Below are 16,445 nucleotides of genomic sequence, written 5' to 3'. Positions count from 1 at the left end.
ACTGAAATATGTCATCAGAACATATTTATTCATTAATAATGCAAAGCATACTATTTTGCATTAGCTGGCTGGAGTGACAATGTCTGCTATTATACTACTTTGTGTAGTTGTAGGGTTTGAAAATTTGGGATATTGTGTTTACTGGGCCTCTTTAATATTAGAAAAAAAGAGATACCTTCTGGGGTTCACTGACATAGGCTTTTCTTGGTTACTACTTATGATGGCTATATACCACCTCCAGGATCAGAGGCAGCAATGCCAGTCTAATATCAATCTCAAGGGAACAATAGCGGGAGAAGGTCATGGTGCTCATGTCTTGGTTCGTGGCTTCCCATTGGCATCTTATTGATCTCTGTATGAGTGGGTATGAGCAAACTGGAAAGCATCTACTTGAAATCCACAGAGAACATGTCTCAGGATGCTAGAAAAACTGCTTTATTCTTAAGCATGGGTGCTGTAATAAAAGGGCATCCCAGCACATGTGCCCTGGATGCTTTTTGAGGTGCACCAGTGACATTATCTGCCTTTATATAAACCTGCCTCTTCCCTCAGCTCAGTAGCCTTGTGGTGACTAGGAGACCTTAAGATTTATTCCCTTAGCAGGCCAATAGGGGGTGTTCTAAACTATAGGAAACGATACACTGCTACCTTTCCTTCCACAGTTTGCTCATTGGTTTTTTCTCTTCCTACCTTCCTACTCTTACATGCCCAATGCTGGGTGTTTGCTTGCAATGAAGGTTTGAAGAGGGTAGGGGAAGGTCAGGGAGAGCTCCCTGTGAAATACTGATATTTCACAACATGATTTTACTGCCCCAAACTGGAAATTTTGGTTTCTGCAAAAGTTCAACAGCTTCAGCACAGAAAAGGATTTAGCCTCCATAAACTTCTTTCCCCCCCTCCACCTTTAATTTCTCCCACATAGCTGCAGGCAGCAGATTATACCAAAAGGAGGGTTAGGGTGACATGCTTCAGGAAGTGTTGGGGAGGCTGCAAGCACAGTGTCTTGTGGTTCTGCTAGCCAGCATGGGGCTTTTCAATTAAGTCTTATGGTTTAGAAAAAGCAAGAAAAAGGCCTCAGCCACCCATTCATTCATTTTACTTCTATACCACCCAATAGCCAAAGCTCTCTGGGCGGTTCACAAAAATTAAAACCCAAAATACAACATAATAAAAACATAATAAAATCACCTCACCTCATAAAGTTCATTAAAGTCTTTACAATCCTCCCACCATCTCCCAAATTCTTTTGAAGTGCTACACCTCTGAAAGGAGCCACTTGGTTTGAGGAATCCCCCCTCCAGCTTCCGTTTACAATCACCATTCTTCGTTGCTCCTCCATCCTGGTCCCCAACTTTCATTGGTGTGTGAGCACATTTCGCATTTTGAAAAAGTGCCCTGGGCACCACCACAAATGGGCTGTTGAGGGGGGATCACAAAAATGTTGGGAGTGTCCCTTTATCTATGTGCATGCAAGCATGAATGTACACCCTCTGTGTGTGTTTCTTAGTCTGGCTTCTCTAGCTGTCTCTGGCCCTTCTCTCTTCCTTCCTTCCTTCCTTCCTTCCTTCCTTCCTTCCTTCTATTTATTTATTTATTTATTTATTTAAACCATCTGTATCCCACCCAATATCATTAAGATCTTAGGGTGGCATACAGATAAAATCAATTTAAACAGCATAAAACATTAAACAGCTAAAGACATATTAAACCATTAAACAAGCTAATACCAATTCAAATATAAAACAATAAAACAGTTAAAACAGTGTGCTACTTTAGGGAATGCATTTAGCCCTTAAAGGCTTTGGTAAAAAGCCCTGTTTTTACTTGGCACTGAAATGAAACCATTGTCTGCATCAATCAGCATCTAAGAGGAGGGCATTCCACAACCAGGGTGCCACAACAGAGAAGGCCCTCTCCCACACCCTACCATAGCGTATGTCTAGCGCTGCTGGGACAGAGAGGAGGGCCCCTCTAACAGATTTCAGTCCTCAGGCAGGCATATATATATGGGGAGGCACTCCCTCAAATATTGAGGTCCCAAGCCATTCAGGGCTTTAAATGTCATCACCAAACCTTGAATTCCAACTGGAAGCGTATCGGCAGCCAGTGCAATTCCTTTAAAACTGGTGTTACATGATTTTTACGAAACGTTCCAGTGAGCGGTCTAGCTGCTGCATTTTGCACTAGCTGCAACTTCTGAGTCATCTTCAATGGCTGCCCCACGTAAAATCCATTGCACTAGTCTAATCAGAAAGTTACCAGTGCATGTACTATTGTGGCTAGGTCCAGGACCGTGTCTCCTTGACAACGTAAGGAGAAGCGAATGGAGCGGTACCAGATTTTTTTAAAGGAATCAGCTTTGCTGCACTTTGGAGTGAGTGCTCTGCACCAGTAAAAATAGCTTCACAAAACATACTTCCTGGTGGGTGTGGGGGTTGGAGTGAATGTCATCTGACTGGCAGGGGCTGCTCAATAAGAGAGGCTTCCCCCCTGCTCTCCCCCCGCTTTCTCCTTTCCCTGAAACTCCAGATGCAGCTGTATTTCAGGAGCAAGCCTCATTCAGCATAATGGGAGATACTTCTGAGTAGACACACATATGCTTGTACTGGGAAAGCGGGTGGGGGGGACGGGACACTGGGATGGGAAACCAGCCGGCTTTCTAACAGCAGGATCTCTATAATGAAGGTGTGAAGTAGTTACTTTCTAAGGCAATAAACCAAGCCACAGAGAATCACAGGTTGGGTAAAGCACTTTACAGGCTTCAGGGAAAGTACTTTAAACTCTGTATTCAATTCAGGGGGATCTCTGTAAATTCTGTTGTGCGCAAGCCTCATTGAACACAATGGGAGTTACTTCTGAGTAGACACTACTGGTTTGTGCTGGGAAACACAGAGGACAGGAAACACCCCTTGACCAAGGTCACAGTGAAAGGCATACCCCTGGGCAGGACTAATATACCCGAGGTAAATGTGGGGGGTGGGGCACACAACTATACTGCAGAGAACCAGACTTCAGGAAATGAATTGGACTTTAAGCAGTTTCAGGAAATCCAGTTTTTCCTGATAAGCTCCAGGATGGCTGCTGGATGGCCACAACATCATGTATCCCTAATGATCTCAACACACAGCCATCTTGGAGTAAATCACTGGTGGAAACACCCCCCAGGAAAGGCCGTAGTTGGCGGGTCAGCCGAAGCTGGCCCTGCAGAGTCCACCTGGGGCTCCGGTGACAGGGATGGATCTAGAAGTACTCCCAAGCTACGCACCTGCTCCTTCAGGGGAAGTGCAGCCCTGTCTAGGACAGGTTGCTTACCCAATTCCCAGATTCGGGAACCACCAATCCACAGAGCTTCCATCTTGTCAGGATTTCACTTCAGTTTATTGGCCCTCATCCAGGCTATTATAGCCTCCAGGCGCTGGTCCAGCACTTTTACCACTTCAGCCAACTCTGACAACAACGATAAATAGAGCTGAGTTTCACCAGCATACTGGTGACACCCCACCCCAAAACTCTTAATGACCTCTCCCAATGTCTTCACATAGATGTTGAACAGCATGGGGGATACAATAGAATCCTGTGGCACCCCACAGCTTTATAGCCATGGGGTAGAACAGGAATCCCCCAATACCACTCCCTGGAATTGGCCTTGCAGATAGGAGCAGAACTACTGTAACACAGTGCCCCGAACTCCCATCCTGCAGAGCCAATCCAGTAAGATACCATGATCAATGGTGTCAGAAGCTGCTGAGAGATCAAGGAAGATCAACAGGGTAACACTCCCCCTGTCTTTCACCTGGAGTAGGTTGTCAGTCAGAGCAACCAAGGCCATTTCAGTGCTGTAGCCTGGCCTGAAACCAGACTGAAATGGGTCTAGATAATCATAGAATCATAGAACAGTAGTGTTGGAAGGGGCCTATAAGACCATCGAGTCCAACCCCCTGCTTGATGCAGGAATCTAAGTCAAAGCATCCCTGACAGATGGCTGTCCAGCTTCATCTTGAATGCCTCCAGTGTGGGAGAGCCCACTACCTCCCTAGGGAATTGGTTCCATTGTCGTATTGCTCTAACATTCAGGAAGTTTTTCCTGAGGTTCAGCCGGAATCTGGCTTCCTGTAAACCCATTATTCCGTGTCCTGCACTCTGGGATGATCAAGAAGAGATCCTGGCCTTCCTCTCTGTGACAGCCTTTCAGGTACTTGAAGAGTGCTATCATATCTCCCCTCAGTCTTCTGAAGGCTAAACATGCCCAGTTCTTTCAGTCTCTCCTCATAGGGCTTTGTTTCCAGTCCCCTGATCCTGGTTGTTGCCCTCCTCTGAACCTTTTCCAGTTTGTCTGCATCCCACTTACAGCGTGGTGCTCAGAACTGGTCACAGTACTCAAGATGAGGCCTCATCAGTGCTGAGTAGAGGGGAACTAGTACTTCACGGGATTTGGAAGCTATACTTCTATTAATGTAGCCCAAAATAGCATTTGCCTTTTTCTGCAGCCACATCACGTTGTTGGCTCATATTCAGCTTGTGATCAACAACACTTCCAAGATTCTTCTTGCCTGTAGTATTGTTGAGCCAAGTATCCCCCATCTTGTAACTGTGCTTTTGGTTTCCTCCAAGAACGTCTGAAGCTGCCCAGCCACCACACGGTCAAGCACCTTGCCCCCAAAGGGGATATTAGCAATGGTTCTCATATACCTCTAGGTCCAGGGAGGTCCTCTTCAGGAGAGGGTGCACTACACAGCCTCTTTCAAGTTGGCAGGCACCACCCCCTGACAGAGTGAAGCATTTACCACCCCCTGGACCCACCCAATCAATCCACCCCTGCTAGATTGTATTAGCCAAGATGGGCAAGGTTCAAGCTTACATGAGGCGGGATGAACTGATTTCGTTTTCTCTTTCTCTGTCTTCTCCCTCTCTCTCAGCCTCCTCTCCACCTCGCCCCATCCCCATGCAAGTGAATGGAGTAATTTCTCCATTTATTTGCATGTGGTGAGAAAATTGGGTGTGTGTGGGGGGTGAAGCTCATCCCCCTTACCAAAAACCCTGTTGCCCAAGGGTCTTTGGTGGGGCTAGGCTTTGTCCTTTTCCAGCCTTTTTCACTCAAGGAGGACTCCCCCCCCCATAAAAGTGAATGGAGGACTAACTCCATTCACTTGTTGAGGGGGGGAGATAGCTTGCTGGGTGCCTCAGCCTGGCCTCAAGGGAGCAGTGGTGCCCCACAGGTGCTGCATTGGAGACCCCAGATCTAGAGCAAGTCTTTGGGAATTCTCAATGGGGAAGCATAGGAACATAGGAAGCTGCCTTACATTGAGTCAGATCATTGTTCTATCTAGCCCAGTATTGTTGACACTGCCTGGCAGTGGCTCTCCATGGTTTCAGGTGAGAGTTTTTCCTGCCATATCTGAAGTTATCAGGGACTGAACCTGGAACTTTCTGCATGCAAAGCAATGCCATTGAACTACAACTAACGAGCAACGGAGGATGGTGGTGAAGAAAACTTCCAAAAAGTATTTGACTTTCTACAAACAGGTAAGGATTTGCTTTTCTCCTCCTCCTCTACACCCAACTCTTTGAGGAAAGTGGGTTCACATGACTGCAGAGGAAGGAATCTGGGGCTATTTTGTTTGTCAGTCGCCATTATGCAGCAATGAAATGCCCATCTTTAATAAAAACAGGAATTAATGGGGGGGGGGGATAAACAGTGCTCAGTTATACAATGCTATGTATGTTTACTCAAAATTAAGTCTCATTATGTTCAATGCGGCTTACTCCCAGGAAAGTGTACATGGGATTCCAGCCCATTACTTTTGCCAGGTTTGCCAGCCTGATCCTCTATACGTTTTCTCAAAAATAAGACCTGAGTTGCAAGTGTGGTACTGCAGGCTTAATAAACTGCCTATTCCATTCTATTCCATTGACTTGGCTACCCTTTCAGCCCAATCCTATATATGTTCTGTCCTTTGTGTTTTTTTTCTTTTTGCATGGACTTTATTTTCAGTGGTGAGGTAAAGACACTTGGTACATGGTCAGAGGTACTTTCTCCATAACTTAGCTGTAGTATTGAAAACAGAGTTCTTGCCTGAATCTTGGTGAAGTCTTGGCAGAAATTAAGTTATGGGGAGATGACAAGAGATTACACACAACAAGGAGGAAGAAGAGGAGACTTGCAAAAAACAAAAGCAAAATATCTTTTTTCATGAAATGTTGCTGGAGGATAGAAACATAAAGATGGATTGTTGTGTGGAGGGGAACAGAATGTATGTGATCTGGTTATTGTTTTGTTTCAACTTGGTCAGTGCTTAATTGTTAAAAAGGACATGCTGAGGTATTAATCTCTGTGGAACATATTCCATCACTATGAAGTGTGTAGGGAGGGGGACGCTGTAATTGCTCAGTGGTGAGAGAAAAGCATTCAGCATATGCTCAGAGGCACTCTTTATCTCTCTGTTTTGGTGAAATGTAAATAAATTATAGTCATTCTAAATGTACATGCATCAGTACACGCAAATTTGTGTCATGGGCCTGTTCTCCGGATGTTTCCAGTAGCTAGCAACCCCCTGAATAAATGCAGAATGGAGTAAAATGAAACTAGGGCGGGGCTAGTCCGCAAAGACAAGATCTTCTGGCCCTACCTACCTCTTCAGAGCCTATGATTCCAGCGAGGGCTTCTGCGGACCCTCTTATCTTCAGAAGCCAGTGGAGGGGCAGAGTGTAATAAAGGGGGCGAGAAACGGCCCGCCTTCCTGGATCTGAGGCGTTCTGCCCCCATAGAAACTAATCACATATACTTAGGCCACAAGCCTATGCAGGTTTAGACAGAAAAAAGCCCTACGATTCCTAGCAAGCATAGCTGGCTGGGGAATGCTGGGAGTTGCAAGACTTTTTTCTGTCTAAACGTACATAGGATTGTGCCCTCCACCAGGCCTCAGATCGCGGCAGCCGGCGCCCTGGCTGTTCTCAGAGCGGAGCGACACACCCGTTCTGTGAACCAAATGCGCCTTCCCTCAGAATTACGTCGTGATTCCGGCCCGATGCCTGTAGAGGGACAGGTTCTTTGCTTAGGGCGTTCACAGCTTGGGATCGGCGTGAGGCGGCGCGCCGAGTAAGGCGGGGTGGAGGTGGGCTCTGCGTTTTCTTCCGGGGCACCGGCGGGGTTAGCTTGCTAGTGGGGAGGTGGTCGCAAGGTGTGTTCGTGCGGGGAAGGGAAGCAGGTGGGCTGGAGGTGGGGTTTAAGAATTTGAATAGGCGTTGTGAGAGCCTCCCGCAGGGGCGGGAGGGGGAGGAGGGAAGATAGATTTGGCCAAAGGGGCAGGTTATGTCTCCTATCTTCTCCAGAAGTACCATTAGATTAGGAGTTTTTTGTTCCATATTCTGACCCCTTTTATTGGCTGCGGAGCGGATATACAGGGAGGTGCAGGTGAGAGGAGGGTTAGTTTGATGCTCAGTTGCAGCCTTTTGCAACTTGCTTCCCTCCAGATGTGTTGGACTACAATTCCCATAATCCCACAATCAGCTATGCTGGCTGTTGGATTATTTTAGTTGTAGTCCAACACATCTGGAGGGCACTAGGTTGAGGAAGGTTGCTATAGGTTGTATGTCCCTGTGCTAACTCATCCCCACACAAGTTTTGCCTGTTCTTTTCTGTCATAGCCAAGCCATTTGGTGTCTTGACCCCAAATAAGAGATCTCTCTGCATTGCCTCACCTCTGATCTGGCATCTGGGACTGTTCCTTTCATCTCTGTCCCCATATATTCCCACTCAGCCTGGTGACAGCACCTGCCTTGTGGTGCCTGCCTGCTACTTTAGTGGGGTGGGGTGGGGGGAGGAATTTTGGTGTAAATTAAATTGTTGTTGTTGTTCAGTCGTGTCCGACTCTTCGTGACCCCATGGACCATAGCACGCCAGGCCTTCCTGTCCTGCGCTGTCTCCCGGAGCATGCTCAAGTCCATATTCATTGCATCAGTGATGCTATCTAGCCATCTCATCCTCTGCCGTCCCCGTCTCCTTTTGCCTTCAGTCTTTCCCAGCATCAGGGTCTTTTCCAGAGAGTTTTCTCTTCGCATTTTGTTGTTCAGTCGTTCAGTCATGTCCGACTCTTCGTGACCCCATGGACCATAGCACGCCAGGCCTTCCTGTCCTGCACTCTCTCCCGGAGCGTGCGCAAGTCCATATTCATTGCATCAGTGATGCTATCTAGCCATCTCATCCTCTGCCGTCCCCTTCTCCTTTTGCCCTCAGTCTTTCCCAGCATCATGGTCTTTTCCATTCATGGCTACAGTCACCATCTGCGGTGATCTTGGAGCCCAAGAGTGCATTATGTAACAGAGGGATGGGTGTAGTATAACAATTGTCATGTATCCACCCATCATTCTTGGGCAAAAGCTACTAGAGTCAGTCAAGCAATTGTTGCGGATGTTTTAAAAGTAGTTTGGTGTTTGTAAGTGCATTAAATGTGTATGTTCTAATTATATTTGGGTTCCCCTTTTTGTCCGGCTATTCAAGTATATGAGCCATTAGCTAGTGTTGGATTAGTGATGGCTAGAGCCTAGTAAGTTTAAGTACGAAAGTCCGTTTTCATGGATCATATACAATAACCATCCCCTATCCCCGTCTTATATATATGGCCGCAGTGGCTTAGCGGTTAAGACACTGAACTGCAGACCGGAAGGTCGGCAGGACAGCAGTTCGAGACCCAAGTGCCGCGTGACGGAGTGAGCTCCCATCTTCAGTCCCAGCTCCTGCCAACCTAGCAGTTTGAAAGCAAGAAAGTGCAAGTAGATAAATAGGCACCGCCTCGGCGGGAGAGGTAACAGCGTTCCGTGCACCTCGGTGTTCAGTCATGCCGGCCACATGACCACGGAAGCGTCTTCAGACAGCGCTGGCTCTTCGGCTTAGAAACGGGGATGAGCACCGCACCCTAGAGTCGGACACGACTGGTTGGGGACACCTTTACCTTTTTACACTCGTCTTGGGCCTTTGAACAACCTTTGTAAACCACAAATTTGTTGAATATAAGTTTAGTGTTTCTGTTTTTCCTGTCTTAGGATTACTATGGCAAAGAACTGAAAAAAACAGAAAATCTAAAAACGAATGCCTGCATTACTTCAGCAAGGCCTTTGCCCACACATGTGAAAGAAGCACTGCAATGTGTGCATGCGGAGGTTTCAGCAAAGTACAGTATTGACTTTTTGAGTGACCTTTGCTCACATAATGAGTTGTTTAAAAATCTGTGACATCATAGATAGGGGGCGGAGAGGAGATCTGTTTTTTTTAGTCCTTTATTTACCCAATAAGGATACCACCACCCCTGGTGTTAAGTTAAAATAAAACCAAGAGGTTTGGACTGCATGCTTTAATTTGCAGATTAATCAACTATAACTTTAGGGCACAATTCTGTGTTGATAGTTGGCAGCCTCCGAACAACAACTTGATTCTATTACTATAATAGAAAATGGAAGAGAAAATATTAAAGCTGACTTTTCATCAAACAATTCTAGTACTTTACAATTTAATCGGTAAAAGTTATCTTACAAACAGCAGTTGATATATCAGTTGATCTACCAAATACAGGTCTGTATTAATTTATTAGTCAATCAAAAGGTAGATGATTAATCAATTACGTTCTATAATTGGTTAACGTATACAAAAAGCAATTAAAAATAACGATGACTTTTATGGTGAAGCTTTAATAATGTCCCTTAATTTCAAAGGATTTGTCCATGTGTTGATGGGGTGACTGAAAACTTATGATATTATGTTCTATTTTGTCATATCGCATGGCCGAAGGACAGTATTAGGCCTTTTGTTTGATGTAATGCAGGGCTGGCCATCTTATTAAATGTTGATATTTTTAAAATGTAATGATCAGGCATGTTATTCTTAAGGCTACACAACTTGCTATACAAGCTACCAAGGCTATGAAAGATTTTGTAGATCTTGCAGTGCAATCCTATGCATTTTTACTCAGAAGCAAATTCCACTATATTCAAAGGGGGTTACTTCATAATAAATGTGTTTAAGATTGCAGACTGCAATTCTGTATCATTTACCTAGAAGTAAATCCCATTACAGTTAATGGGATGTACTTCTGAATATATAAGTGTAGGATTGAACTATTAGACTGCAGTCCTGTACCCACTTACTTGGGAGTAACCCCATTGAATTCAGTGGGATTTAGTTGTGTGGGATTTAGTCCTGGGTAGTCATGTATAGGATTGCATTATTTATTAAAATGGAAGGGTTATAGACTGGTATGATTGACATTGACCAGACTATTTGTATTATTATTTTTCTGATATCTCCTTGATTATGCTTGTTTTAATTTGTCTGAATATGCAATATTCTGATGACATTGACCATACACTAAAACTCAGACTGACATGCAAACCAAATTGTTCACTGGCGGCAGAAGAAGAATGCTGAGAAGCAACAGATGGAAATAGAATTGTTATCAGTGTTGCTAATATGGAATGGCTCATCTTGCTGATATACTGTATTCTACATCATCTCATCCCATTTGCCTCCATCAGATATGCATTTCTTTTCCTCCTTGGCTTGTCCTTTCTTCCTACAGGTATTATGGTTGTGGTCTGGTGATCCCAGAATGTCTAGAAGACTGCTGGATATTGGATTTGGGCAGTGGGAGTGGCAGAGACTGTTATACGCTCAGTAAACTGGTTGGGGAGAATGGACATATCACTGGGGTAGACATGACTGAAACCCAGGTAGGTACCTGCTTGTTCTTTAGAATCTGATTAAAGGTGGTAATTTTGACCTACAGATTGGTAGAGGTGGGTTGGGTGTGGTGTAGCGGTTTAGTGCTTAGAGTGTTGGACTAGGGCTTGGGAGATCCAGTTTCTAGTTCCCACTTGGCCATGAAGCTCACTGGGTGACTTTGGGCCAGTCACTGACTCTCACCCTAACCTAACTCACAGGGTTGATGTGAGATAATAAGAAGAGGAGGAGGATCATGTAAACCGCCTTGGGTTCCCTGGAGGACAAAAAGGCAGGATTGAAATGTAATAATAAATAAATAATAAAACAAACCAGGTGTCAACAAATATCAGTTTGGTTTACTAGCCAGGCCACTATCTGTCCTCACCCACCATTTCTATCCCCACAGCAGAAGAAAAATCCCCACCTCCCTCCCCACCTCTCTGTGATAGCCAGAGGGCTCAAGGAAGTGGAAAATACTTTTCTGATTAGCAGAAAGCTTTGCAGAAGGTCAGCACAAGCTCTGGAGTAATGCTTGCTATTTCTGTCCTGCAAAGTTTTCTGGAAATCAGAAATGTCTTTGCCTCTCCCTTCAGCCGTCTTGCACAGGGGTGGGCAGGGGTAGATCTGGATCAACTAGTAGATCTCTGGGATACTTGCAGTAGATCAGCAAGGATTTCTGACTCGTCTCAATTATTTTCAGAAAGCAACAGCAAAATGACTTGCCCACAATTATATAGCTGAGATGAAGAAAGCTTGCAGGGTGTTTAACCTGAAGTGGATTTTTGTGTTCAACGACGGTGACCTCAAAACTCATTCCCAGGCTCATTATCACAACTCATAGAAATCATTAGTTTAAATAGTATATATGATACAAAAATTAGATAATATAAATATAATGTATAAAATAGAATATCATAAATTACATTAATAACCTGTTGCAAGGAGTATATAAAAATAGCATCAAAATCTTGTCATATAAATGGCATAGATCTCATAAATAGAATTGCTTAAATCATATGCTATGAATGTATATATAAATAGCATAAATAGTTCATAAATAAATAATGACCTAGATGCCATAAACGACACCTAACATTTAGGCAACAAGTAACAACAATCACACACCTTTTTTAGCACCATTTTAAACTCTTATCCTATACTGAATAGCAATTCTAATTCCTGGCTTGTTTTATTTTCCTCCCTTAGGTAGAAGTGGCAAAGAAATACACTGATCATCAAAATGAACAAATTTGGGTATCGGAAGCCCATTGTAAACTTTATCCATGGCTGCATGTAAAAACTGAGTGAGGCAGGCCTGAGGGATGAAAGCTATGATCTTGTAATGTAGGTATACTTTTTAGCCCCTTTTCCTGCATGCTGATAGGCCAGGTATTGGAGATTTAACTTTAGATGCCATATGCCACACAATGCTATGATGGGGGCTTTGTGGATTTCCATAGCCCCCAAATATCAGTGCCTCCATTGTGGGGTTGGCCTAAATCTCAGACTGCAGTGAGCTGTGAATAATTAACAAGGAATCATTGTTCTTGGACACTGTTTTGGAGAGTGGAAATACACACTGTGAAGGTTCCCAACCTGGTTCTTGCCTCATAATGTCAGTGCTGGTAGGGAGGAGAGATTTCCACAGGAGGATACATAGGCACAGAAGCAGTTGCTTAGCAGTTCCTGTGCCCACCAATTCTTCACTTCAAATGTCTCTTCCCACCCCACCCCCACTGAGTTTTTTTACTGTTTTTTTCCCCCAAGACCAAAAATCCAGCTGGAAAACATAGGGTGGAGTGTTTGCAAGGGAGAATCAATGGTGTGAGAATGTTAAACACTACTCCCTCTTTGCCTACTGCTTCTCTCCTGTAAATGTATGTATTAATTTGGAGAATGTATAAACTGCTCTATATCTATAAAAGATTCCGAAGTGGTGAATAGTGAAACAAAAAAGCAAACAAAAATTAAAATAAAAAATGATAAAAAGATTTAAAATCAAGTTATACCATAAAACCGTGGCTGGTTATTAAGATTTATTTATTTACAGAATTCATAAAGTGCTCTATGTCTAAAGAAGATTCCTGAGCAGTGAACATTAAAACAAAGTATAATGACACCCCCGCCCAACAAATCCTTGCATTCACTTTAATGGCAGATGAGTTTTCAGCATAGGTTTTTGCTGATATTTGTACTGGCCTTTTAGAGGCAAACTGTTGATCTAAGTCAGGCAGACGTTCCTGCAGCTGAAACAGTGCTGGTTTAGCAGAATTTAGAGGAGAAAGAAGGTTTCTCAACTGGGGTTTTGGATTTGTCCAAAATATTTTGGTTTTAAAACATCTTGGTTTTAAAAACTGATATGCATCCATGCTCCACTCTTTTCTCTAGTGCTGGCCTACAGTAAGAGAGCAGTGTTCCTTTGGGACATGAGAGGTGCTTGGACATCTCCTGCTCCTTCCTACTACGGCAGAGCCAAAGTCCTAGTTTGCCTTGCTCTAAGGCTGCTCCCTACCTGCATGATGAAATCTGCCCTTTGCTTTCCTACTTTCAAGGTGTTTAAAAGAGTTTTTATCTCCTGTTTAGCTCCACTTGTGTGGTTAAGCTCTCTCCTGATAAACATGTTGTCCTACGTGAGGCTTATCGAGTCTTAAAGGTAAAGTATAAGCTGGTTGTGTAAGGCATTCTAGACATTATGATGACAATGCAGAGAAAAGGGTGGTGATAGGCAAGAATTTTCTTCTGGAAATAGTTCTATCCACATTGGATACAAATAGGAAGTAATTGGCTGAACATCAACAATTTGAATACTATTCTGTTAATTATAAAGAATTATGGAAATGTGAACTTCCAAACACATCCATGTTAAATGGTTTCCTTTTGATAATAATAAACAGAAAAGAAAAGCTATCTCCACAAATATCACCACTAATACCAATATCTTGTCATCCAGATTTCAGAACAAATAATATTAATAAGAAAGGGTATTCAGAACAAGGCTTTTACTATGTAAGAGACTTTTATATCAATTCAAGACCAATAGAATGAAAATATTGGAAAGAAAAGTTACAAAATACGCAAATTAGCTGGTGATCCTGGTACTAATTGGGAAACTTTATCAGAAATAAAACAATAATGGAACAAGCTACTAGACCATTATCCAGTTTTGAGAATGTAATACTTCATCAAACATATGTAATGGAGGGAGCAATCCTACGGCCTCTAGACAATGGCTAGACGGCCATAGGATATGGTGTTTTCCGAGAACTGACCTCCCCCCGCTTCCACGCTGCCTTGGAGGCAGTGCGGAACAACCCCATCCTCCACGCTTACAAGAGGAGTGTGGAGAGGCCAGAAAGGGGGGCGTTCCGGGGCGGGGAGAGCTTAGCTGTCTGTACGACACATCCTATGTGTTGTATGGCAGCCTCCTTCTCCGCTCCGTGCTCCCGTAGCTAGACATCCGCAATTGGCTGTCTAGCCGAAAAAGCAAGGCAGGAGGAGCACAGAGGGAACGATCCCCTCTGTGCTTCTTCTGCCCTGCTTTGAATAGGCGGTTGCCTCCGAGTTCGGAGGCGACCGCCTATCCTAAGCAAGGCAGCAGAGGCATGGGGGGGATTGTTCCCTCTGCGCCTCTCCTGCCTTGCTATTTTTCGCTAGACAGCCGTTTTTGGCTGTCTAGTGACGGGGGGGCTGACGGGGAGAGGAAGCTGCTGTACGACACATTGGATGTGTCATATATGCAGCTCCGCTCTCCCCACCCCGGAACACCTCCCAGCCCAGCCCCTTTTCAGTCACTCCGCGCTCCTCTTGCGAGCGCGGAGGACGGGGCTTCTCTGCGCTGCCTCCAAGGCAGCACAGATGAGGGGGGAGGTCGATTTTCCGGGAACCGACCTCAGAACACGGGCTCCAAGGTTGGTTCTTGGAAATGAGCATATCCTATGGCCCTCTAGACTGTGTCTAGTGACTATAGGATTGCTCCCTTGGGGTGTTATCTCTAAAATGTATAAAATATTATTAGAAACGGGTATGGGAACATCTGGAAACCTACACTCATTTTGGGAACTGAACTGGAAAATTCCAATTACTGAAGGAGAATGGAATAAAATCTGACAGAGATTTCCAATAAAAACGCTGTCCTCTAAAATGAGGGAACATACTATTAAAATGATACAAGACTGATATCTCACTCCAGTGCTCTTATCCTATATTAACTTTGACAACAATAAATTTTGCTGGAGGGGATGTAAAGAACTAGGCACCACACCACATGTGGTGGGAATGTGGGAAAGTGAAGAAAATATGGGACTTTGTTTTTCTAGAAATTAGTAAAATATCAGGACAAAGCATATAAAAAACACCAGAATTAGCATTACTGGGAATATTGCAAGGTAATAATGAGAATTTATTACATAAAACACTTATAAGATTTCTAATAAGTGCAGCTAGATTGTTGATAGCCAGGAAATGGAAATATCTAAAAGGAATCTCACTTAAAGAATGGTACAGTGGAGTATAACTGATTGCGTTATTAGAAAAATGGACAAATAATATTAAATTAGCAAAAGGATAAAGAAAAAGGACAGTTTTATGGAAGAATGGTACAGTTTTATTGTTTATACAAATGCAGAGAAATGATGGAGTGTTCCCTCTCACTACAAAACTCTTTGGTTATCATAGAACACAAACAGGTACTATACGTGATTAAAATAACAAATAAGAAGGTATATGTATTAACAAATTGTAATGTGTATGTATTAACAAATTGTAATGTGTATGTTTTCAAACATTAAAAAATCACAGCAGAAGTTTAGGTTATATATTCTTAAGAATAAAATTGTTGTTGTTGTTCAGTCGTTCAGTCGTGTCCGACTCTTCGTGACCCCATGGACCATAGTACGCCAGGCCTTCCTGTCCTGCGCTCTCTCCCGGAGCGTGCTCAAGTTCATATTCATTGCATCCGTGATGCTATCTAGCCATCTCATCCTCTGCCGTCCCCTTCTCCTTTTGCCTTCAGTCTTTCCCAGCATCAGGGTCTTTTCCAGGGAGTTTTCTCTTCGCATTAGGTGGCCAAAATATTGGAGCTTCAGCTTCATTATCTGTCCTTCCAATGAGCACTCAGGGTTGATTTCCTTTAGGATGGACTGATTTGACCTCCTTGCAGTCCAGGGCACTCGTAAGAGTCTTCTCCAGCACCACAGTTCGAAAGCATCAATTCTTCGGCGCTCAGCCTTCCTTATAGTCCAGCTCTCACAGCCATACATTACTACTGGGAAAACCATAGCTTTGATTAGACGGACCTTTGTCGGCAAGGTGATGTCTCTGCTTCTTATTATGCTGTCTAGGTTGGCCATAGCTTTCCTCCCAAGGAGGAAGCGTCTTTTAATTTCATGGCTACAGTCACCGTCTGCGGTGATCTTGGAGCCCAAGAAAGTAAAATCTGTCACTGCTTCCATTTCTTCCCCTTCTATATGCCAGGAAGTGATGGGGCCAGATGCCATGATCTTCGTTTTTTTAATGTTGAGTTTCAAACCAGCTTTTGCACTCTCCTCTTTCACCCTCAACAAGAGGCTCTTGAGATCCTCTTCGCTTTCTGCCATTAGGGTGGTATCGTCTGCATATCGGAGGTTGTTGATAATTCTCCCAGCAATCTTAATTCCGACCTCTGATTCATCCAACCCGGCATTTCTCATGATGTATTCTGCATATAAGTTAAATAAGCAGGGTGACAATATGCAGC

General features: G+C 43.9%; 1 protein-coding gene across 1 annotated transcript in view; it reads left to right on the top strand.

Moving 5' to 3' along the window:
• Positions 1-5,475: 5,475 nt before the first annotated feature.
• AS3MT (arsenite methyltransferase) overlaps positions 5,476-16,445 on the top strand; it is a 35,005-nt gene continuing 24,035 nt past the window's right edge. Inside the window, 6 exon segments of the mRNA XM_084845672.1 lie at positions 5,476-5,523; positions 9,040-9,167; positions 10,569-10,719; positions 11,918-11,950; positions 11,952-12,055; positions 13,295-13,364. Of these exon segments, the coding sequence (XP_084701798.1) occupies positions 5,476-5,523; positions 9,040-9,167; positions 10,569-10,719; positions 11,918-11,950; positions 11,952-12,055; positions 13,295-13,364 (534 nt within the window).

This window comes from Heloderma suspectum, chromosome 3 (genome assembly GCF_057233095.1).
Source record: "Heloderma suspectum isolate Gila_16-S chromosome 3, 16-S_ref, whole genome shotgun sequence".
Taxonomy (NCBI): domain Eukaryota; kingdom Metazoa; phylum Chordata; class Lepidosauria; order Squamata; family Helodermatidae; genus Heloderma; species Heloderma suspectum.
This window is presented reverse-complemented; position numbering and strand designations above follow the sequence as displayed.